The sequence below is a fragment of the Ambystoma mexicanum genome, chromosome 6q (genome assembly GCF_040938575.1).
Source record: "Ambystoma mexicanum isolate Mex_15411 chromosome 6q, UKY_AmexF1_1, whole genome shotgun sequence".
Taxonomy (NCBI): domain Eukaryota; kingdom Metazoa; phylum Chordata; class Amphibia; order Caudata; family Ambystomatidae; genus Ambystoma; species Ambystoma mexicanum.
In genome coordinates, this window is record NC_090937.1 from 1,323,656,007 (window position 1) to 1,323,679,529 (window position 23,523).

General features: G+C 44.6%; 1 protein-coding gene across 2 annotated transcripts in view; it reads left to right on the forward strand.

The window, feature by feature from the left end:
- The window catches only part of RAB28 (RAB28, member RAS oncogene family), a 1,474,591-nt gene that overhangs the window by 436,835 nt on the left and 1,014,233 nt on the right, over nucleotides 1-23,523 (forward strand). For both annotated transcript variants that reach the window (XM_069631946.1, XM_069631947.1), the window contains exon 3: nucleotides 22,019-22,107. In XM_069631946.1, the coding sequence (XP_069488047.1) occupies nucleotides 22,019-22,107 (89 nt within the window). The remainder of the gene's footprint in view (nucleotides 1-22,018; nucleotides 22,108-23,523) is intronic.

Below are 23,523 nucleotides of genomic sequence, written 5' to 3' on the forward strand. Positions count from 1 at the left end.
ATCTACTAAAATGCCCCTGCAACAAAATGTATGTAGGGATGACTACCAGACCTATAAAAACACGTATTGGGGAACATAGGTCGAATATCAGAACAAAAAGGGTTACTGCCACTTTAGTTGAACACTATTTAACAAAGAAACATACAGAAAATGATATAAGCTGGACAATACTACAAAAAGTGATCCGGCCTAAAAAAGGTGGAAATGTGGGAGCTATGCTCCTAAAAAGAGAACAAGCTTGGATATACAGTCTAAAAAGTCATCTCATTGGCTTAAACGAGGCAATTTGCTGGCAAGCACTTGCAGTTTTATAAGAACCTCGAACAGCCCTGAAGGACATCTGAATTGATACGAGTTGTGACACCTTATCTTAACCCCCAAGCGGGTTAAGATAAGGTGTCAGGTACAAATATAGAACTTGAATTTGAGGATTGCATGCATCTTGACACTATGAAAAAAGAACAGCACCCTATTAATAACAGATGATACACTTCAGCAATATAACATCCAATGAAACTTGGGATTAAATTCCCTCCTGGAATATATATAAATGTTCTTAATGTCTTGCCAATTTAATCATAACCACCAGATAAAATAGCTGAATATTACAATGTGTCGCCATAGCGAGTTTGGCCGCTAACTTTACAGCATTGGCAGGATGATGGATGGGTCAGTAACGCGAGAGACCGGATTAACCATACCAGACATAGAAACAAAGAAGGGACTACCGCTATAAAGACGAGTATAAATGATGCACCTTCCCAAGATGGCGGCCGCGAGTATTGCGGAAGCCGATATAAGACGAGAGATCAACAACCGATCTGCCAGAAAAGGTTAGTGCCAACCCTAGGTGTTCCGCGGTAAGATGCAAGACCGGACATGTTTTTTTGTTGAGATGAGAACACAGATTTACAAAGGAATGCGCGTAGCAATAACCGTTGTACACCAGAAAGCGTTAGGGTAATTATATCGAGCCCGTGTTAACAGTTCAACATCGGATGCGAGGTTCGCTCGATCCGATGAATGGAACAATCTGGTTCCCATAAACAGATGGGAACATAGACTTACAAAGGATTACGCATAGCAACAAACCATTAGGGCAATGACAACGAGCCCCCGCTTTAAGCCGCAAGGTTTGCTCGGTCCGATGAATGGAACAATCTGGCTCCCATAAACATATGTGACACACACGCATTTAGATCTTGCGAGTCATGTAGTAACGCTCAACAAACCAATGGGCAGAATGAAATACTGAACATGGAATTGATTGAAAATTCGATAGAGAACTCGATATACAAGATCCATATATATATATATGTAGAAAAAGGAACTGGTTGAAACTTATGCTAAAAAACCCTTGCTAATAATCTCTAGACACCCATGAGAAATATGAGACTATCTAACCTGATGATGCCATGTCATTTGCAGGCAAATGCTGCAATCAATATGCAGTTGTAATTTAACAGCGAAATGATCGTGGAAATTCACCACACATACAAGTTGAACTCCCTCTATTCTATCAGGGTAAGTGTCACTTTAATTATTATACACTATGTGATACTGAGTTGGAATTACTAAATATATGCACAGATGACTCACGGTTGGGTACTTATATTGTAGGGCTCTACGCACCCTCTTGAAGACACAGAAGCAAAAGCCAAGATCACACAGGCAACAAGCTTTGGGTAAGGATGAACAGGGACATCGGAATAGAATATTCAGTAGTCATAAGAATACAAGCCTAGTCCCCTGATATGTATACATTTTGCCTTGCAGGCAACAGGACACAAAAAGAAAGATGTCACGACTTTGCGGAAGATATCCGCTCCAGAAAAAGGAATCAGTCGACAGCAATTAAATGGACTGTTTTGAACAATGGGACATATGTCCATATGTTGAAGCACAATCAGCATAATAGGTCCTGAAGAAAGCGGCCAATATAGAATCCCGCTGAAACCGGTCGACATTGGTGGGATTAGTTGTTATTCCAACCTATCAAACACACAACAACTCTGTAGAGACATTGGTTGAACCAGTTGCTATTCCAACCTACCAGACATACAATAACTCTGTAGAGGTCTGCTATATAGGACATAGAGATATTTTTAGCAATTACAGTGGAATTAGTCCACGAGATGGAGGCGGCTCCATCGTATTTTATGGTAAGACACACGAAAGGTCAGCAACAGTATTAAAATCAATGGTTGACTGACCCCAGTGTGCAGCCTTTTAGCATAGGAAAGTAGTGAGCCAGGCTAGGGAGAGCACTAACCATTCTCCCCTTTTTCCCTTCTTCCCCGGTTAGTCGATACACCAGCGTCCAACTAGGGTTATTACATCAGAAGGGACAGTTCGTCTTTTGGATAGGGACATCTAGCCAGCAATAAGGACTTAAGTGTCAGGTTTAATAATTTTTTAACAAGTAACATAATTGGTTCTGCTTGGGATGCGAAGCTTAATGGAAGTCAGGTTTGTGTGATGGTCAGTCTCTCACCACCCGGAGTCGCACTCCCCAAAGACCCCTCACCCAGGTGATCCTCCCGCGCTGATAGTCCACCCCCAGGAACTGGATCCAAAAGCGATGGACATGTCCTGGCCACCTGGATGACAGATCCCTGGAGACTAGTGGGTGAGACGACTTCTGGTTTCTCACATAGCACACAGCACTTAACCAAGTTCAGAAGATAAAAGTAGTCTGTATTTAGACTCCTGCGTGTGTTTAAACCTTGTTTAAACACACTCCACATACCTATGTAATTTGCACCAAAAGGTACACATTTCCTAAAGGGTTTTACGTTTGTTGTGTACTGGTTGCTCGGGAATAGTAACGCAGTAGTTGACATGGTGACACGTCAGCCAAATTTATGTTACTTCTCTGCATACCCTGTACTTAATGTTCTGAGCCTTCGTTTTTTAACCTCTGGGTTGGGGAAGTTGTCTGGGGCTGATTAACAAACATTTTTCAGGAGTGTGTTTTTAAGCATGGAAAAGTTGTACTAGTGCAACTTGCTTGTGATTCATCAAAGGTGTGAATGTCGTATTCACAAGAAGATTTACGATTCTTATATGGACTGTGTACTTGGCGAAAAATTCACTTCACTGCCCATTTTGCATTAGAATATAGTGCAAAGAGGGGCATGGCTACCAGTGTACAATTGAGGACACCATCTAGGCGAGCTCCGCAGTGCCATACCTGCCTAGCAGTCTGAGTGCTAACTAAGCACAGCTGATGGGGAATTTGTAGAAACATTTGGGGGCGTTTTTCTGAACGCCCTGTCTGTGTTAAGCGACCAAGGGGGTTCGAGTAGATTGTTAGAAGGCGAGGAGGCCGTCCAGGAGTTTGTGGCCTTAACCGACAGAGCTTCCCTGACCGCCACTTCCCATTGTCTCCCACAAAGAGAATAGTTGTAACTGAATCGCAACGCCCCCCACCGCCTCGAACCACCCCGTGTCCCTGCATGGCTCCCGTTTGACCTGCCAGATCTATTGGGTGCCAGTCTCTGCTTATGTGTAGACCCATCTGCCGCCTCTTCCATCTGTTCTTCACAGACTGGCCTCTGAAGGGTACGTGTGCCTTGGCATGGAGGCTTGGTCCCTTCAACAATAGGAATATCCTGCCTGCTTCTCAAGGGGTGAAGACCTTACAAGTCCATGCTGACCTGTGGGGAACTGTGACTATCCTCAAGGCCAAATTAGACCACCTTCAGATGGGACAGTCTCTCCATAACAAAGAGAAACAATTCTGGTCATCCTACAGGGTATGTGAAATTACACCATCTTCGCCATAAAGCAAGGGGACCTGCACCTCGAGCCACAACTTCTGCCCCACCCACATCACTGATTGTTGTGGGGGGGTCATAAACCTCCTTGACTCAAGACCCTCACCTCACATGGTATTGCATTGTTCCATTTCCTTAGTGGGAACCACATGCTGGAAACCTGATGGAGTGAAAACAATAATAGCATATCTACTTAAGAACCAACATCACATGTAGCCAAGAGCTAGCAGGAGTACCTTTCGTACAACACCAGGCCCAGTATGAAACCTCTACACGATCTTAAACACAGACACCGTCTTCTGGGGCGATCTGCATCTCCTCCTGACTGACTACCCACACTACTCATTTAGGCCCTTAGCAGGATTGCCACTGTTGACCAATCTCTGAGCTTCCATCCGTTCATTGAAGTTTACCCATTACCATTACCAACAAAGGATAATTCGGATTGGTAATAAGCATCACAGATGCAGAGCCATCACACTAAATTTTCTACTCCCCGCACACTAGGCCAGCGAGTCGGATCGAAGGAAGGCCCCCACGCTGATCTGCCCCTGGGGTAGGTAATCACATTCCCCTCAACAATAAAATGTGTACCCTCAAATCTTTGAGTCTACCTTATCAAATGTCTGAGATTCCAATGGGCAAGCCCATAAAGCACTCCAAATCATCTGATGACGATGAGGATGGTGATGGTGAAATGGAAAAAGAAAAATAAACCAGACCTGATCGTTACAGCACAGGTCAACACCTCATCAAACCTAGACCCACAGATGGACTCGCCGGCAATAAAATCTGATCTGCAAAGGCCGCTGGCAGATCTCAAATCTGAAATTCACAACAGCGTTGCAGATTTAAGACAGAAGGTGACTTCTCTCGGCAAACCGCTCTTACAGCTGGAGAATTGTGTGGATGAGATGAAAAATACCTCCTGTGAACAATCTTGCTGACTCTTGCAACTTTCAAATAGAGTGGAAGCCCTGCAGTCACTTGGAGAATCCCTGATGGTGAAATAGTAGGATGTCGGAGAATAGGTCCAGGAGGAACAATCTCGGAATACGTGGAGTTCCTAGAAACCTCATAGGTCAGGATCTAGTTTGATATATTCAGGATCCTGGGAGAGGAGGACCCAGTAAAACTGGATCGCACCCACTGATTCTACAGCACGTTTCAAAATGGGAAGAATCTGCTGCCACACAAGGGTGCATTTCTTCCAGTTAAGAGAAGATTTTGAAAGCGGCAGCGTGAAAAAGGAGATTTAGTTTCGATCCTCCAGAATCATGATCTTCTATGGATGTTTGACACCAAGGGAATCCAGTACCAATGATTCCCATCCAGCACCCTTACATTTACTTTGGATGACCAGGCCTGGTCCATCTCCACTCTTCAAGAATCAGAATCTTTGCTCCATTCGAACATTCTAAAATGACAGAGCTCTCTCACATGCCTGATCCCTAATCCAGAAGGGACAGAAAGCCATGAAGGGAATTGTCCGGGACATCTAAAAAAATAAATAAATAAAAGCTAAGAAAAGGAACGTGCTAGGGACATCTAAAAAAATAAATAAATAAAAGCTAAGAAAAGGAACGTGCTAGACTGAACATTGTCTTCCCTGGAGTCCTCCATGACCTGAACAGCCTACCCAAATACCCTAGCATATGGACTTGGCTTTACCGTCATCACCTTATAGCTTCCTGTCCTACTAAGACCTGATGAACACCTTAACTTTCTATAGATGACCACTAAGGCCTGGGTGGATGCAACACTGCAATCTAACCCCCAGATTCCCCCCAACCTTCCCCACACAAGGTTAATTGCTTGAAAGCTCACTTTTATGGATGTATTGTACTCTTTATCTACATGTTTACTCAATGTTTAAGTCTAACTCGTAGAAATGGTGTTTATCGTGTTAAACATGTGAGGAATCTGAGGGCATCCTCCCATCTACTCCCCCGGATCTTCCTCTCAGGTGGCCAGGGAAAGGTCATCGCTCTTGGATCCCGACCCTGGGGGTGGATATGCTGGGTAGAACCACCTGTGTGGTGGGACCTTGGCAAGTGGGGAGAGGAAGTCTTTGGGCGAGACATGGTATCCCCCTTTCCCTTGTCAGACTGAATCCTACCCTCATAGGTTATAGTCAGCCTTTACCTCTTTCATGCATACAAACTGTCCCTCAATCATTTCCTTTAAGACTGGGACGAGGAGGCGGCAACTGGGAGTTAGGTAGTTTGTTACAGTTTGGTACTGGGACAAGGATAAGGACTGTGGAAGAATACCATTGGCAACGCTAAGGATAAAGGCCGCTCTTCAGTGTGCTCCAAGTCCCCACCAGAGCCACACACTAATGCAAATAATATCATGGCAAAACAAACTACGATTACACCTCCATGGTACAAAGTAAAAATATGGAAGACAGTAGCAATAAAGATGAAATAGCGGAAGAGGAAGCCCACTGGTCATGGTTGGCTAACATGGTGTCAAGCCGGGGAACTTCGTGATCCTAACCCTGGTTTCACACCCCAGAGTCTTGTGCTAAGCTGGAACACGTGTGGCTCAAGCCACCTGCTCAGTGAAGACGCCATCTTGTAGCAAATAGTTCAAGGAACTTGAGGACGTCCTAAAGGCAGATTGTTACTGGGTTTAAGAAGACCTATTGGAATGGAAGAGGTCCCCATGGGCTAGCTGAATATCCTCATCAGGAAAATTACCTTCCCTGAATGTTTCTCTGAATTCCATTACGAGAACTCTATGTAATTAACATCTACGTCCACCATTATCATCAACAAAAAAAACAGACGGCCTTATGACAAGGCCATAAGAGACAATAAAAGGGCCTTAACGACTGAGCTATGTGCACTTGCTAGGACTGAAGCAGACCCTGCCAAGCATTGCCAAAAACATAAAGCTATAAAAAAAAAAGATTCCAAATGTCTGAGCCGACACAAGTACCAGATGGAATGCAATAAGGGCCTGAGGCCCTGATTCATGGAAGTGTTTTATAATGGCACACTCATAGGAAAACGTTCCATGAACCAGGCCCTAAATCTTTGCATCTCAAACCAATGACACTTGTGAATTCTAGCAGATTATTGGAGATGGGGCTTTGAGATATAAGGCTACTAGTGACCTAAACGGTGCTCTGGAAATGGCTTGGAATGCCCACATTGAAAAGACTCTAGGGCCAGTGCAGTCGGAGACTCAGAACAAACTCTCCCCACGCGCCACCTAGGCATTCTGTCATTCAGTTAGATATCCACAGCTTAATCAAAACCACTAAATCCTCAAGGGCGCTGGGGCCTGATGGAATTTGCAGCTCTTATCAGATCGGACACAAACGCTGGGGCTGAGGTCCACACGTCCTCTTCAATTCCATCGGAACTACCCAGAAAATTCCACCTTCCTGGCATGATAGCATTGTTGTCCCGGTTTACAAAAAAGGAAGTTCTGTTGATCCGGGCAGCTACCGGATATTGGCAATGTTGGATGCCCCGGCAAAGATCTTTGCCAGAGTCGTGCTATTAGAACTGGAAACCTGGTCAGAGGGTTGAGACATTATCCCTTTTAATCAAACTGGATTCCAGAAGGGACATAACACTACAAAGAATTCCTTGGCTCTTAACACAATTGTTCAGCAGGCATGGATGGTAAGAAAAATCCCAGTCTATGCAGCATTCATAGATCGAAGTGCTGCATTTGACACAGTAGACCGCAACAGACTATGGGGCAAGCTTACAGTGTGGTGCATTCCACAGTGTGGTGCATTCCATCTGGCCTCTTGAGCATGATGATTTCCTTGCATGAGAACACCAGAGCCAAGATCTGGTTGGACCAACAGGGAAAAAACTCTGGGTGAATAACACCACACACAGGCCTAAAGCAGCAACATTGCACTGATTCTTTTCAATCTGTACCTTTATCGACTTGGGCAGTGCTTTGAACAGCCCAGACTCTTTTTCTCCGAAATTGGGGCCCGTGGCAATTGAATGGTTGGGCTATGCAGACGATATTGTAATCCTTGATTAAACACCATGTGACCTGCAGTCTACCCTGAACAACTTGAAGGACTACGTGGATGAAAACTCACTAGTAGTGAACACATCAAAGACCAAAATCATGGTGTTCCACCCATCCAGTAGAAGAACAAAGTGTCCCAAGTGGGAGAAGAACGGAAAAGACCTCAAGGTGGTTAACACCTACAAGTACCTGGGCCTACACCTTGATAATAAACTTCAAGGCACTGCGCATTTATACCATGTCCGAATAAGAACCTCCCTCCTTATTGGTATTATCAGCTCATTGGCTCAAAAAGGAGGAGGGTATTCCATCGATGCACTGCTTCAACTCTACCACGCTAAGGTGTCCTCAACCATTCTCTATGGAGCAGAATTATGGGCCACACAAAATCTGCGATCAGTCAGCAACTTGGAACAAACTCCGCTAAAGAGGCTACTGAGACTACCACAGCGCACCTTGATTGACTTGATCTTCCTTGAAATTAGCGTGCTGCCCATAACCCTAAGAATCCAACATGGCTGCATGACCACAGCATGGAAATTGGCAAACGCTCCAGTCAAGACACTCATGACCCTGATACACATGGTCATGCCTACAGCAGCTGCAATAATGACACTGAGTAATCTGGCCAAAATAAATTGATTTACCAATCGCTGGCTATCGCAAGGAGAATTAATGTTGACAATGACGTTGGGTTTGTATGAAAAGGAGCTTAAAGCCATGTTGAGTGAGAGTAGTTATGAGCAGTCAATGCACAAACTAACCACTAGAAATCCTGATTCTGAATTCTACCTGTACATGCAGTCTTGGAGCGTTCAGCCTCCATATATTCAACACTTCATAGACAACTTTCTTGTCTGGGACTACATAAAACTGAAACCTAAAATTGCCAGGACCAGCAAGGTTGAAGGTGCATGGTATGGAATCGCAAGAGAATGAAGGGAATGCCGATTCTGTGGGGTAGGCACTATAGAAACGGTAAAACACCTGTTTGAGTGTGAGGCCCTGGGGCCATTGGGACATAGAACTCACTAGCATTGGGCATAACGACCGCAGAAAATCGACTGGTGGATGGGAACTAAGTGGGAGGAGTGAAGCGAACATTCACTTAACTCTCCTGTGGAGGAAGATTGTAACTATCCTGGAAATCTGCAGTTGCTCTGACTGATGACATTGGAAACTACCAATGTCCTTTCTCAATACCAAACTGATATGCACTGTTTTTAAGATCCTACCTTACGGCTGTATGGCCGAACTCTTTAAGACTTGGAATGTTCTATTATGTTGTCTGAAAAGCTTATTTCTTAAGCTATACCACAGTAAGTAAATAAAGGATGCTGTGTGTTGCTGAAGGCTGAGAGAGAGACGCCAGGGCCTGAGCAGGCCACAAGAGGGTCGAGTCACCTGCAGTCCCCTTTCTCCATTGCCCATAGCCGGAGCAGTGGGACACTGAGGGCATGAGACTGCTGCAGGCCTCTGCAGCAAAACTCAAAAGGCAGCAAGCACTGCTCGCCGTAGCTCCCGAAGAACAAAAGTGGAGCGAGGAGAAGCCGAACAGAAGAAAGAAGACACCTGGAGGAGTGGACACATACCGGTGAGTGTGAGAAAGGGAACACTCGTACTGGGACTCTCCATGGGCTGCAAAGGGGCATATGAAAATGCTGAATGAACAAACTTAATTTATGTGTTTGGAAACCGAATTCAGGAATTTTGAATACCGAACAAGCTGCAAAGTAATTTTAAGAATGCAACAAGAATTATTGAATACTGAAAGATATGAAAAGTGTATGAAAATACTGCACGAGTGAAAGCAATAGATGAGCCTTTCTAAACAAAGTGAAAGCAAGTAATGAGTACTTATGAACAGACTGAAATGCAAATGATGATCATTAATGGCCAATGTGAAAGCAAGGTGGTGGAAAAGGATGAACACCACTGAGTGAATTGTGCAAAATATACATTGTAGCAAAGCCAAGAGACTGCCAAGGAGAAACAGAAGTGAATGTTGATTAACTACACAGGTTCAGAGAGAGAAAACCTGTGTTGGAAAGAAAGTCGCAAGAGAACATATTAGTATAACAAAGTGCAATGGTTATTGGTTGTTTGACCTGTAATGGGTGGACCTTGTAGTCTGACAACTGCGCCTAGACTGAGTGACCCCTACTTGGAAGAGCCAAGGTAAGCCAAGATACCAAAGCTGTGTTGCTTAATAAATGCTGAAGTGATTGAAGAAAAGAACAATCTGTATTAACTATTGAAAAGCCTGATTGGTTACAGTTTAACTGGAATGGTTATTGAAAGCCAAGTGATGTTGAACTGATTGTAGTTTTTGAAGCTGGAAGAGCTGACTTATTGGGGAAGGGAACCCTAAGACTTTGCACACTGTGTTGAACTCTTGGGGAAGGTGTTGGGAAGGAGAGATGATCTTCCTGCACCCCCAAGCGGTTTAAGATAAGGCAAAGGCCGCAAGATATAATATAAGAGACTACAGGGGAGGAGGGTGCCTTTAGAGGTTTCTACACAATCGTATTTTTGCATGCTTTATAGATGTCGTGCAGATGCAGGAACAAATACTATCTTAGATATTAGCAGCCATATTGGAACGTAAAGCCTAAATGAAACGCAGCAGCCAGCATATCGGGCATAGTCCACAAGCATGGGAAGGGAATATGATGTATCCCGGGCACTGATTAGAAGGGCCAGAGCTACAGAGATTCATAAACCCTTCATTGTCTAAAAAGTTGCCCACCTTTGCGCCCTGGGAAGAATGTGCCCTGCAAGGCCATGGGAGGAGGGCCGAGTTGCAACAATCCCAGTAAGCACACAAAGCATACACACTAGGACACTGGGCACACCCTCCTATGACAGTGTAGGGGGAAGCTGGATATGCAGGGTGGCTGGCTGGCGCATGCGTTTAGTAGGAGCTGCCTTGACCCACACCAACATGGCCGCCAAGACAGAACCTGTTATGAAACTCAATATTCCCCCCGGCAGACCCAAAGATCTGACATCTCTGGTGGACCGGGTGTGGCCGAGGCTATAAAACCACGCCCCGGCCCACACCCTGTGCTGAGCATTTCTTCTGCTACCTACCAGAGCAACTGCTTACCGCTCCTGTAACCACCCATGTGCACAGAGACTGTAGCTTACTGGTACACGCCCGGACTCGCCTGCAGCCGTACTTACCCGAAGACTTCAACGTAAGAGTTCTGCTTCAACCTCCGTCTTGATACCCACTTGGAACCGTAGCCGATCGAGGTCTGCAGCAATCACAGCTCCTGAAAACGAAAAAACTATAGTAAGAGACTGAAGTTAACTGTCAATTCCCGCCCAAGTTTCCCATTTAGAAAAAAGCAATCAGACGCTTCATTCACGCGCAGTGGCCAACCCGAGCAAAAGACATTCCGTGAGACCCGCACATGTGGAAAGGAAGCGAAAGAGACTTGTTAAAGCGCACTGTGCCTCCTGACAAGAACGAACAGCACGAAATAAGCCGCAAGCTGCTAAAGCCTTCAGGAAGACAAAGCAGCGTTGTACAAAGACTTCTCTATTCCTTCAGCATCCAGTGCATCACAGCTGGCCTGTGCCACTACTCACAGTGAAGCAGCAGGAGTCGGATGCTTACCTGACATCCCTAGTCCACCTTCTTCATCCAAATACGGTGAGCTCAATCGCCTGCGTGCCAGCCAGCCTGTCTAAGGGGGACACATGGGGGAGGTGGGGAGAAAGCTGGGGCACAAATATTGAATATCTGCACCAGAGGCTCTCTCGTTCTACCGGTCCCTCCCATCCTCACTGTTCCCTGGACTTTGGTTCTTCAGCGGACCAGTGGGGGAAGCAGTGGCTTGGGCTTTCACCATAGAAGAGTTATCCAGTGGGGGCAACGATTCGGAATAGCCCGGACCAGGCACTCCAGCAGGGCACTAGAGGTAAGTGTTACACGAGTATCTTTGTATGATACAATCCCATAAGAAGGAGGGCACGGGCCTCAGACCCCCACTAGTCTCAATCCTAAATTATAGCACCCAAATTCCCTAGCTTTAGGACCTCTGAATTCCAAGGTGCCAGCCAGCCCCAGACCACTGATCATGAACTTCTTAGACCCCTGAACGATCAAAAAGGTCAGAAAGCAGGGCTTTCCTGCCTTCACTTATAGGTCACGTAATTTGTGCTTTGAGGTGCAGGGAGGGATGAAATTATATCCCAGAACGAGGGTGGAGGACCTTGGAGAGGTGCCAACTTGTCTGGGAGCAAGTGAAGTGTGTGAGTTAGTATGACCTTGGCTTTACCCCCGGGTCCATGCCTGCTCGTCCCAGGTGCACTGCTACATAGATAAAGATGTGGTGTTTATTTTGCAAATTATCCGGCTTGTGACCGATAACAAATGCAGCATCACCCACGTGGAAGAAGATGGATGGATGGATGGATGGATGGATGGATGGATGGATGGATGGATGGACGGGGCTGGGACCAATGGCCGAGCTGGTGACCTATGCATCTGGGTCTTACCAACCAGCAGCGCAGGTTTCTACTGTATGTGATGATATCACTGATGACGCTGTGTACCTTCTTTATATGCTGCTCGTGCAGATTTTGACAGAACCTTCCCAGACAGCAGAGTTCTTTGTTGGTGCTTTTCACTTTTGTGTGGAAATAAACCTGGTAATCCTTGCAAGAGGTGTGTTGGGCCTTTTTCCCCGAGTCGGTTGTTTTTTTCTGGTGTGAGTGTCTAGGGCATGGGTGCACAACTTGCAGGCCAGTTGCAGCCCGCCATGCTATTTTGTCCGGCCTACCTACTAAACCTAAAGATGACTGTATCGTTTGTGTCAACACTTTTACGGACCAGAGTTTTAAAATCACCAATATCATCAAAAAAACATTGGAAAATGTTTGATACGGCTGCTCAATCTATGCCGATGCCAAGATTTGCCTATAAAAGAAGCACCTCCATAGGCAACAGTGTCAGTAACAGCAAATTGAAACGCTTTAACACACCCGACCCAAATTTGACCACTCTATGGGGCCTTCCTGACGCCACTGGACATTATCCTTGTGGCTCATGTGGGGTATGCAAACTTAACTCCAAAAGTAAAGAAGTTGATATTGGTCTTTCAAAACGCTGGACCCAAAAGAACCTCACCAATTGTAATACTGAGTTTGTTGTTTAACTAATTACATGCAAATGTGGACTACACTACGTGGGAAAGACCATCCGCAAAGTGAAAACTCGGATCATGGAGCACAGAAGCTGCCTGAGAAACAAAACGGAGAACGCTCCCCTGGTTAAGCACTTCATCCACCAGAAGCATAATCATGAAGATTTTACATGGACTGTACTGTTATCCCTTAAAGGGACCAATCGTGAAGCACGTGAAAAGAAACTTTTGAAAATGGAACAAAAAATGATTTACACCCTGCATAGTGATATCGAAGGTCTTAAGGAATCCATTGAATGGCATAACATCTAGTCTTCACCTCCTGCTACATTATATATCCTTCTCTAGGTTCACACCATACTTAATCTTAGAGACCTTTTCTCCACCCTTTCACTAACTGCCAGCCTACTTTTTAGACTACTCTGATTATTCCAATATCCAAGAAGTCACTCTCCGCTACTTTGAACTTTCTCTCCCCATTAACTATTACATATCTATATGTTACACTTTACCCACTTCCTACACCCACAGTGATGAAATCTTTTTCTTTCTTCTTCATCCACCCGATGTGACACCAATGTGTAATCTTTTCCTTCATTCCTATTATGTCCACACACTTGGTAGACTACACTAGGAATCCTTACTTTTCATGCACAGCGACCTACTTAGGTACCTTTAATTGTCCTAAACGTGTTGACTTTCACACACTAGACTAAAATGTCCGCCACTTTTTCACCTCCCTCACTACAACCCTTCGTATGACTAACACTGAAGTAGGACTACCCGCGTCACCATGACACTAAGCATCGGCTCCTTCGCGCTCTCACTCGTTTCTATGATACCTGCTCGACTGACACTTGGCATTACACGCCACGATTACTCATCAATCGGTAAGCCCCCTGCTCTATTGCTACGGATGCGCGTCCTATATCAGTAATGCTTTCTATCCCTTTCATTGACTTAACGCAACTATTCTCGCTCCGTTACAGCATGGAGTAAGGGATCCTTTCCCCGACTGCTTGCTACATCACTGTGGTATGTACCTCGACCGGAGACTTCTTGTTCCAGTCAGCAGTTACTACACTGCGGCCACCCTAGATTTTTACAACTATTTATAAACTACTACCAGTAGTTTTTCACTTACCTTTCTAACTCTCCCTGGGTGCGGTAATCGTATTCGCTCGCTCTTATGATCGGATTTCTCATTTCGGCACCTCGCCCCAACCCTTGACTTTACCTTCAAGGTGATAGCCCACACTTTTCCGCTATCACTATTCTGCAATCTGTTCACAATTCATTTTCTTTTCTTTTATATAAACCTTTTATATAGATTTCATATTACTCCACAGGACTGTATTAGATAGTATCTACACTACTGTCCATTTTTTACAATAGCGTCAGCACGCTACAGGACCTTATCCTATCGATCTCCCCACACCTGGGATCTTCCTCACTACTAACTAGTTCTAAGGCCACTTATTCCAACTGCACCACTTAGCTTTGCAAAGCGGGACGGTCTTCTGATTCTACTATTGTGTTGTGAGCACATATAAGGCTTATTTTCTTTAAGTAACTCTATATGCTTAATGTGTATGTATATTATATACCCTGTAGGACTGAATAATTCTCCTACACCTACCTACTGACAAAAGTAGAGAGCCCCCACCAGCACCATTAAAGGTAATTATCCCTCACCTTTATCACTGGTGTGCTAGTTCTTTCATTTGAACCTATCAAAGTATCTAGCTACTCACAAGCTGACCCTTTGTTTTATGTGTTTTTAATTCCACAGATGCTATGAGACAGACGTTGATTATATGTATGATCCAATAAGAATTAGGTTCTGTCGTAAAACTACCTTCCCCTGATGAATGTTCTACACTAATGTTTAGAAGAACAGAAACAGGTCGAGACAATTCTTTGGACTAAAAACCAGAGGCATAAATCTATGACACATTAATTTCAATAGAATCTGGTACTTGACTATTTGCCTTACAATGTACCAATTGTCTGTTTTTTCTGTGAATTTGTTTTAACTCGCTATTTAAGCCTGTTACGCACCACCTGTTTTATATTGAATGTTAAGTATTGTATTGTGGACCATCTTATTTAATTATATGTTTTAATCTCTATGACTATTAAAATTGATATTGATTTTTTAACCATGACTGGTCCCCCCCCCATCTGAGTTATAGTTTTTAAACTCTAGCATCTGTACACCAGCTTTGTCTCCTAATATATATTGATTTTGTCCGGGCCGCCAGCAACAAAGATTTTCCTAATGGAGTGCGGCCCGCAAGCAGCATCGGCCGCCCTCCATTAGGAAAAGACTTTGTTATTCTTCTGGGCCGGACAAAACACTGACCCTCATTAGCGCAGTGCACATTCACTGCGTTGCTCCTATGAGCCACATAGTGCGTGTGTGCTGCACCAATGGAGTGCCAGCACTACGACTGGCATAGTCAGTAAGGCATTTCACCCTTGTCACGCTAGCCATAGTACCAGAAACATTGCCAGCTTTCCAGCTAGCCCGCCTTCCAGCACGTCTGATAAGAACATATGGGGAGTCAGGGGGGCAGAGGGGCTGGTTACGTGTGTGTGTGTGTGTGTGTGTGTGTGTCTGTCTGTCTGTCTGTCTGTCTGTCTGTCTGTCTGTCTGTGTCGGGCCTCTCCTGACTGTATGTTGAGATGCAGGGGTGGGGGAGATGTGATCGGGTCTGCCTGTATGATTGTTTTTGTATGTATGTTGAGATGGGGGTGGGGAGTGTCGGGTCTGGCTGTATGTTTGTATTTGTGTGGATGGGTAGTGTATGATGAGAGGCGGGGTGGCGGTGTCGGATCTTTATGGGTATGCATGATTGTTAGTTTGTATGCTGAGATTGGGAGTGGGTTGTGGTCTGTATGGGTGTATGTATGCATGGTGTATGCTTGTTAGTTTGTATGCTGGGGTGGGGTGGGGTGGGGGTTGTGGTCTGTATGGGTGTATGTATGCATGGTGTATGCTTGTTAGTTTGTATGCTGGGGTGGGGGGTTCGGGTCTGTATGGGTGCATGGTGAAGGCATGTTAGTTTGTATGCTGGGGTGGGGCCCATGGGGCATAGTGTTTGGTTCAGGGGTTGGGGCCATGGGGCATAGTGTCTGGTTGGGGGGTGGGGGCCATGGGGCATAGTGTTTGGTTGAAGGGGTGGGGCCCTTGGGGCATAGTGTTTGGTTGGAGAGGTGGGGCCCTTGGGCATAGTGTTTGGTTGGAGAGGTGGGGCCCATGGGGCATAGTGTTTGGTTGTAGGGGTGGGGCCCATGGGGCTTAGTGTTTGGTTGTGGGGTGGGGTCCATGGGACATAGTGTTTGGGTGAGGGGTGGGGCCCATGGGGCGTAGTGTTTGGTTGAGGGGTGGGGTCCATGGGGCGTAGTGTTTGGTTGAGGGGTGGGTCCCATGGGGCGTGGTGTTTGGTTGGGGCATGGGAGCCATGGGGCTTAGTGTTTGTTGAAGGGTGGGCCCCATGGGTCATAGTGTTTGGTTGAGGTGTGAGGGCATAGTGTTTGGTTGAGGGGTGGGGCCATGGCGCATAGTGTCTGGTTGGGGCGTGGGGGCCATGGGGCATAGTGTTGCACTCTGCAAGAGTGAACCCAATAGGAAAGCTAAAACAGGCAGCTAGGAGATGTACATCCTTTGCTTTTTGTGGAAACCTGACTCCACCAAGGCCATACTCCTCTTGGCCAACCTAAACCGCAAAGTAAAGCAGTCCAAAATAAGGGAATGTCCAATCAAGGGTCAATAAAATATATATACTTTAAACAGACAATTTGCAATTACTAAATGGAAATAAATTATAACAATGGAAAATGTGTTTAATAAAAATAGGGGGGTTGAAAACGCCTCCTGCCAAGCCTACCGCCCCACCCACATTTACTTTTCGGCCCACTATAGGCAGCATGTAAGGTACTTTCGGCCCTCAGTCAAAATCAGTTGTGCACCCCTGGTCTAGGGGCTTTCTTACATTTGGTGACCCCGGCATGATCCCAGTGACTTCCGTGATGACGGAGGTTTCCAGGCCGCTTCTCTGAAGGGGCCGTGCGCCCACCTGCAGTGACCAGTCCCAGGCACGCAAACCGCAGAGGTGTGAAGGGGCAACTTTTACAGAATTCCTGTCTGCTCTTTGGAGTGGGGCAGGGGTCCTGGGACAGTTCAAGGCGTTATTGGGATCCTGTGATGGAGGAGCTTTGTGAACAAACTGACATGAGTTCACCCCTTGCGAGGGATAACAAGGGTGGGGTGTGGGGGAGTGTTGTGTGTATGAGCAAAGGAGGAGTGTGGTATGGCCATGTGACGAGATTTATTTTTGGGAATATAACAGGATTTTACAGAGGCAAAACAGGAGTGTAGGAAGCATTTCCGAGTGAGGAAAGATGATGGCGCCATTTGTTTTGTGACAAGATGGAGAAGTATAAACAGTGGGTGGTAGACACAAAGGGGCATGCCCCGCTTCTGGCTAGACCAGGGCACCTACAATAGAGATATTAGATCATATGACTATGTTCTTAGCAGCTAAATATAAAGGTAGACTGATTCAGGAGAAAAGGAGATACTAGATCTGTGGAAGATGGAGGCTGTGGAGGACCCTGATGGGGATGAGGGAGGGAGGATGGCACACAATACTGAAGGAGCCGCCCTAGATGCAATGTCGCCCCTGAATATTGGGCTTTAACCACTTACCACTCCAACATATGTGCCCACCCCACCACACTACAGACCAACACCGAGTGCTATCCCACCCCAGAATAGTAAGGTTCAGAAGTTAATTAGAAGAGGCACTGGAGGCTATGCAGGGAGAATTGGCTCGATTAAGGGTGACAGAGGAGAGGGGTGGAAAGAAGGCGAGTGGGTTATATGAATGGAGAGCAGGAGACATTTTGTTTAGGTTAGATAGCATAGACATAAAGGATGTGCACATTGAGAAGGAGGGAGGGGTGATGGGAGAGCGGGAAGTGCAGGGTACGGGACGGTGAGGTCCGACTGTAGACCGAGAGCTGAGGGTAGACAAATGGGTCACAGTGGATGAGATTGAGGACGATGAAGGGGATATGCAGCAGGCGCTGGAGGTTACGCCAGGGTTGGAGAGTTTGCTGTGGGGACCACGATTAAAGAATCGGTTTGGTCTGGTGGCAGTAGCAAGGAAAAAGGGGGATGCTGGACAGAAAGAACGGAGGAGTACAGGTACCCAGATGCCGTTGTTGCATAAAGGCCTCGGTAGAAATCAGGTGTGGCAGGATGAGGCAGTCAATGGTGGACGCTGAGAGGCATATCAGCTTTCGAGGAACTTGAAGACCCACGTTTGCCTCTCTTCCTGACACCGATTTTCCCCACTTTGGTCCATCTGGTAAAACTGGGAGGACGGATGATGAAGCGGGAGGATCTGCGGTGGAGCACCAGTGTTGGAGGGCTCCTCTGGGTTGAGTAGTGGATTATCTTCTGGGAGAGTTCATATTGATCAGTTTATTTTTCCAAATAAAATGATGGTGCCAGATAGCCCCATCTGTATTGCATTTTGTTAGGTTGAAGCCACTCAGTGACCAGTTTGAGCTCTCTTCTTCACGATCATGTAGGAGGAGAAAAGAAGCAGAGGGATTGTCTGTTTTCTGTCTTGCTGATTTCACGATCCATTCTTAAATGTGAAGTTGACCCTGGTGATGACATTGGGGGACATCCCTTTGCAAGTGTTTTTTGCAAGTAGGATTCGGTGGGTTCTGTCCCGTTCTAACAGAGTCATTTGGGAGCTGAGGAATAGCTCGGGACAGATAATGTATGTATGTTTGGAGATCTGATTTGGGGATCTGCCTGCACGCAGGAGGTGAAATTCCTGCTTGTCTTAAGTCGTCAACTTATGGGTGAGTTCCGAGATGCTCCCTTGGATCTACTTTTTATTGTCAACTGGAGCTGCTTTAGGTTGCTTTTGATGCTGGCGTGTTCAGTTCCAGGGGGATTTGCTGATCGAAATTAACTTGTGCTGTTCACCTGCTCTACTCATTTGGTCCTGTCCCATACGCCCATCATTGCAAGAACATCACTGCACCTCTGATGTTTTGGTGTCTTCTTAAATTTGGTATAGCGCAATCTTCCACAAAAGGTGTCTCTAGTTCACCCAAGCCTAAGGGAGAACACAATTGATCCTTCGATGAGCTGGGTTTGGGAGGTCCCACAGCCGATAAAGCGCAACTAGAAACAATCAAACCAAAGAAGAATGGAGAATGAGAAATCTAAACGAGTGATAAATGTTAGTAAATCAAAAAAGTAACTACTGAAATGAAGTTTGTGTTATTGCTAAATCCTTGCATGATGTACAGTACCAAAATTGTCAGAGGAGAAATGTTAAATTCTAATTGATATATAGATTTTTTTTTTCATTACATGAACCCAAACTAGATATGGTGATTCCCTCTGTGGCGACCGCCCTTCTCGGTCATGCCTGTTGCATTCCATATTTCATCCCTTTTCCTCATGATTTGAAACCGTACATTTTTTGATATTTTAATGTATTTATACTTTGCTTTTTTGAAAGCTAAAATAAACTGTAAAGTTTACGAATTGAGAAAAAAGATTTAGACAGTCCCTACCCTACATAATCCTTATCTACACTCGTGTTTATCAATGGTAACTCACATTTCTAGAGCAACAAAATGTTTTCTTCATTGGAATTTTTATATTTCTCGTCTCTTCCGTGACCCGACTTAATCATATACATATTCTGATTGTTTCCTCCACCATAGTTGGCTCCTTAATTTCTGTAATGTTTCTCTAAATGCCTTTTTTGTCTTTCACTTTTGCAAAGACTGACGATCTGAATATTAATGAATCTTTCTTTCTGTTCTACTTTTTGTGAATTTTACGTACCCTCATTTGCACTTGTCATTTTAGGATGCTTGTTATATGCATTATTAGTAATTCCTCAAAACTACTGCCTGCTCACGTAGCAACTCACAAACTGCGCACATTGATGGCTGGCTGCCATGTGGGCATTGTGGGTGCGAAGAGATACTTGCTCTGGAACACAGAGAAAACAATGGTTTTTCAAGCTATATAACCAGAGGAACACAATCTGAAGCGAGGAATCATATGTGACCATGGAATCCAGAATGGAGATTGCAGTATGTTGTAATCTTCCTTAAACTCTCTGAATTGTCCAGATCCCATTCCAAGGCATAAAATAAGCAGTGCCGCTTAGCAATTTGCTGTGCAATTTTATATGTTTGACAATTAAATTGACACTTGACTAGCACAACTAGCAATTTAAATTAACTTGCTCAATGAAACAGCAGCTCACCCTGCATTCCTCTCTTGCCCTCTTTTCTCTGTTCACTGCAAGATCAAAGAGGCTAATGGAGAGAGAGTGCAGCAGTAATCATCACGTCCACTCCTAAATTGCCAAAGGCCTGTGTGGTAGTGCTAGGCAAGAAACATTTTTTTTCAAATAATTGCAGCACAGAAGTTTTACTTTTATAAAGCTAACTATATCCTGTTTGTCAAATACCAGTATGCGTGAGCTATTTTCTTTTTTTAAAAGAAAGTCCTGCAATGCCATTCCTAAAAATGTAAGTGGTTACATAATGTAGAATTACCGTATTGCTACTGTAAAACACTGCATTGTCTGTTTTTCAGTAAGGTTTAGGTATCTAAATCTCAGTGTCAACTAGATTTCATTTTGTTGGGGAAGATGAATCATGTTGATGAGTGAACACTCTTGAAAATGTACATGATCCCATAGCCAAATGATTTTGATACCAATCCTATAACTGGGCCCTGCTGGTTGCAAACATCTCTACAACTACATGAGCTGACCACAAACTCCTTGACTTTGTCTTATCACCTTTTCTCTTTATACCAGCTACCCTGAAAGTGAGATGTCTGCAAACTACAATATTCCATAGTTTGCTCAGTTCTCTGCCTGCTGCGTCATCCACTCTGCTTAGTCTCTTATTTTCTTTCCTCTTGCATAATGAAAACACAAAGCTAACTAGAAGTTGACGCAAAGTAGTGATCAATAGTTCCATCCAGGCTGTACATTTACAGATCTACTGCAGGACCATACACCACAATGAACCTCCAGAGCTCGCTTTGCTCTATGATTGTGTTTGCATAATATATACCCACCTGTGAAATAGCTGGGCCATCCGGAGGCGGGCAACGCAAGAAAATCATTTCATGCTGGGAAGCTGCACCTCTGCCCAGGCTTCACATTGTCCATTGAGGTGATGCTACAGGACAAATCTCCATGGGAGTGCTTCCTGTGTGGGTGCACTGAGCTAGAATGCTCTTCTTGGGCCAACCCAATCGTACTTAAGGAACTTTAGCGGGCCTGTCCTCCCCTGAAATTGGTATTTAACGCTATATTGAAAACAGTTTATATCAGTGACATGCAAGGGTTGAAGTTGGCAAAGACCCTGCTTGCCGAGAAACCATACTACTTCCTTGGTCTCAGACTATACCTTTCCTTTAATATTGTGAACTGTTTGATTTATGAAACTTCCGAAGTTATCATTTCACAGCAAATGATAGGTCAAGCATAAAATATTCAAGGCACTACCCTGTGCAACAACGAATGCACCCAGCTGAACAGGGCCTTGCACTGAAAAAATAAATTCAAAGCCTTTTTATCATATCCATTTATTTGTGTCCATTCATGCAGCTCACCATTACATTTTACAGACACTCGCCTGTCTTCAGCTGCACACAAACATGGTGTATCTTTGGTCATTTTATGTCTTCTGGTGACACTGCTATTATAAGTAAAAAATTGCTAATCAAGAAAAATGTTATTGGCAAACTCTGACAATATTTCAAAACCTACTTATGCCTTGCATTCTGTCTTCTTTCTTCGAAGCAGCAGAGGACCTTTTAAGAAAATGCAAAAGAACCTTGTACAGAGTGATTACGTCAAATAGCCCTTTCTTTGTTATTGCAAAGAGATCACACTAAGCTACAGCTCAACAAGCGTACACAATTTAAAATAATTATATTATTTGTACTACTATAAGAGTAAATATTGCCATAATAACTGGTTTGATGTCCTTTTGTAGGAAACTTGAATGTTACCCTTCAAGTCTGGGACATTGGAGGACAAACAATAGGAGGCAAGATGTTGGATAAATATATCTATGGAACACAGGTAAAGTTATTTTGATTATAAGGATGCTCAAATATTCTACAAAATGATGCAGCAACAATTGATTCAAGTAGTGCTAGTGGCAGGAAGCTGAATGTCTATGTGATGGTTAAATGCTTGTTATCGAAATACTGTAAAATTCACATGTAAAATTCACATGGGGTTGAGTCAGCACAAATAACCACTATGGCTCATTACTTCAGGTGTGCACCATTTTTGCTCACTTGCTTACTAAATCTACCCGATATTCGAATTATTTTATTTTACTCGATTGCTGACCTAAGTCACATAGAGTGAAGGTGCCTTAACACTTATTATTTGTGTTCCTGGAGTGCACCTATCAGACTGGCATGGCATGGTTGTGGCCAAACTAGTTTTTATGACTGCGACTTTGTATCAAGCCTTCTTCTTTGTGTTTAGGGAGGGGGCACTAGGGTGAATCTATCAGTCTGGCAAGGTGGCAGCCATACTGGCATTTTTATGACTGCATCTAACAGCTGTGACATTTGAGCAAGTCCCCTTTGCTTTCAGGGAGGTCGGCACTGTTGGTATGTTCACTATGCGAGGGAGGCATAACCATGGGCCAATCACCAGGCACATTGTCCTCTGGTCATAGCCATAAGGCATGTCTAACGGGCACTGTTGATATGCTCACTGTTCTGGGGACATGCCCTCAATTTTCCTTCTTGTCCATGCTAGGGGCTATTGAAATGGCTGGACACTATTTGTGGGCACGTGTTTCATCCGCCAGGCAGGGAAAGCACCCTCTTTCCACCAAATTTTTGTCTTTGTCCTTTTACACTTTCCTAAGACTGGCGCAGGTGGGATTTAGGCCAGGGAATTCATGCGTGAGGGATCATGGGTACAGGGGATGTCACAATAGGGATAGTATTACTGGCACGCCCTAGTTTGACACCCATTTTCGAGTTTCAAAAAACAAACTGTAATACTCAGCAGCTTCCACTAGATGTGGGCCTATGCGCAGCCTGTGAATCTAAGCAGATACATGCATCAGAAATACGATTACGGTGAGTAATGTATCATATATATATATATATATATCTCAGCAGGTTCATTGACATAAAGGCCTCTCTTCGCTCCTCCTTCTATGTAGGAAATGTGAAGTTGAAAAAACAGTGCAAACTCCTGAACCAGTTTCTCCTTCTGTCCATTCTGATATTTAGCCCATTGACCTGAACCAGGTGGAAAGTTAAACTTTTACGCAATTGCTTTCTTTCTTTTGTTTTTATTTGTTTTTAATATATTGCCATTAAAACAGTTGCAATCCCCATACATGAGTGCTACCCTACAGATAAGGGTTGTATCGGGCACTTTCAATACCTAAAAATAGGCCAATGCTGAATATGTGTGGACCAGTAGTATTCATAGTACCACAGGCAGTGGTGGAAATGGAAAATA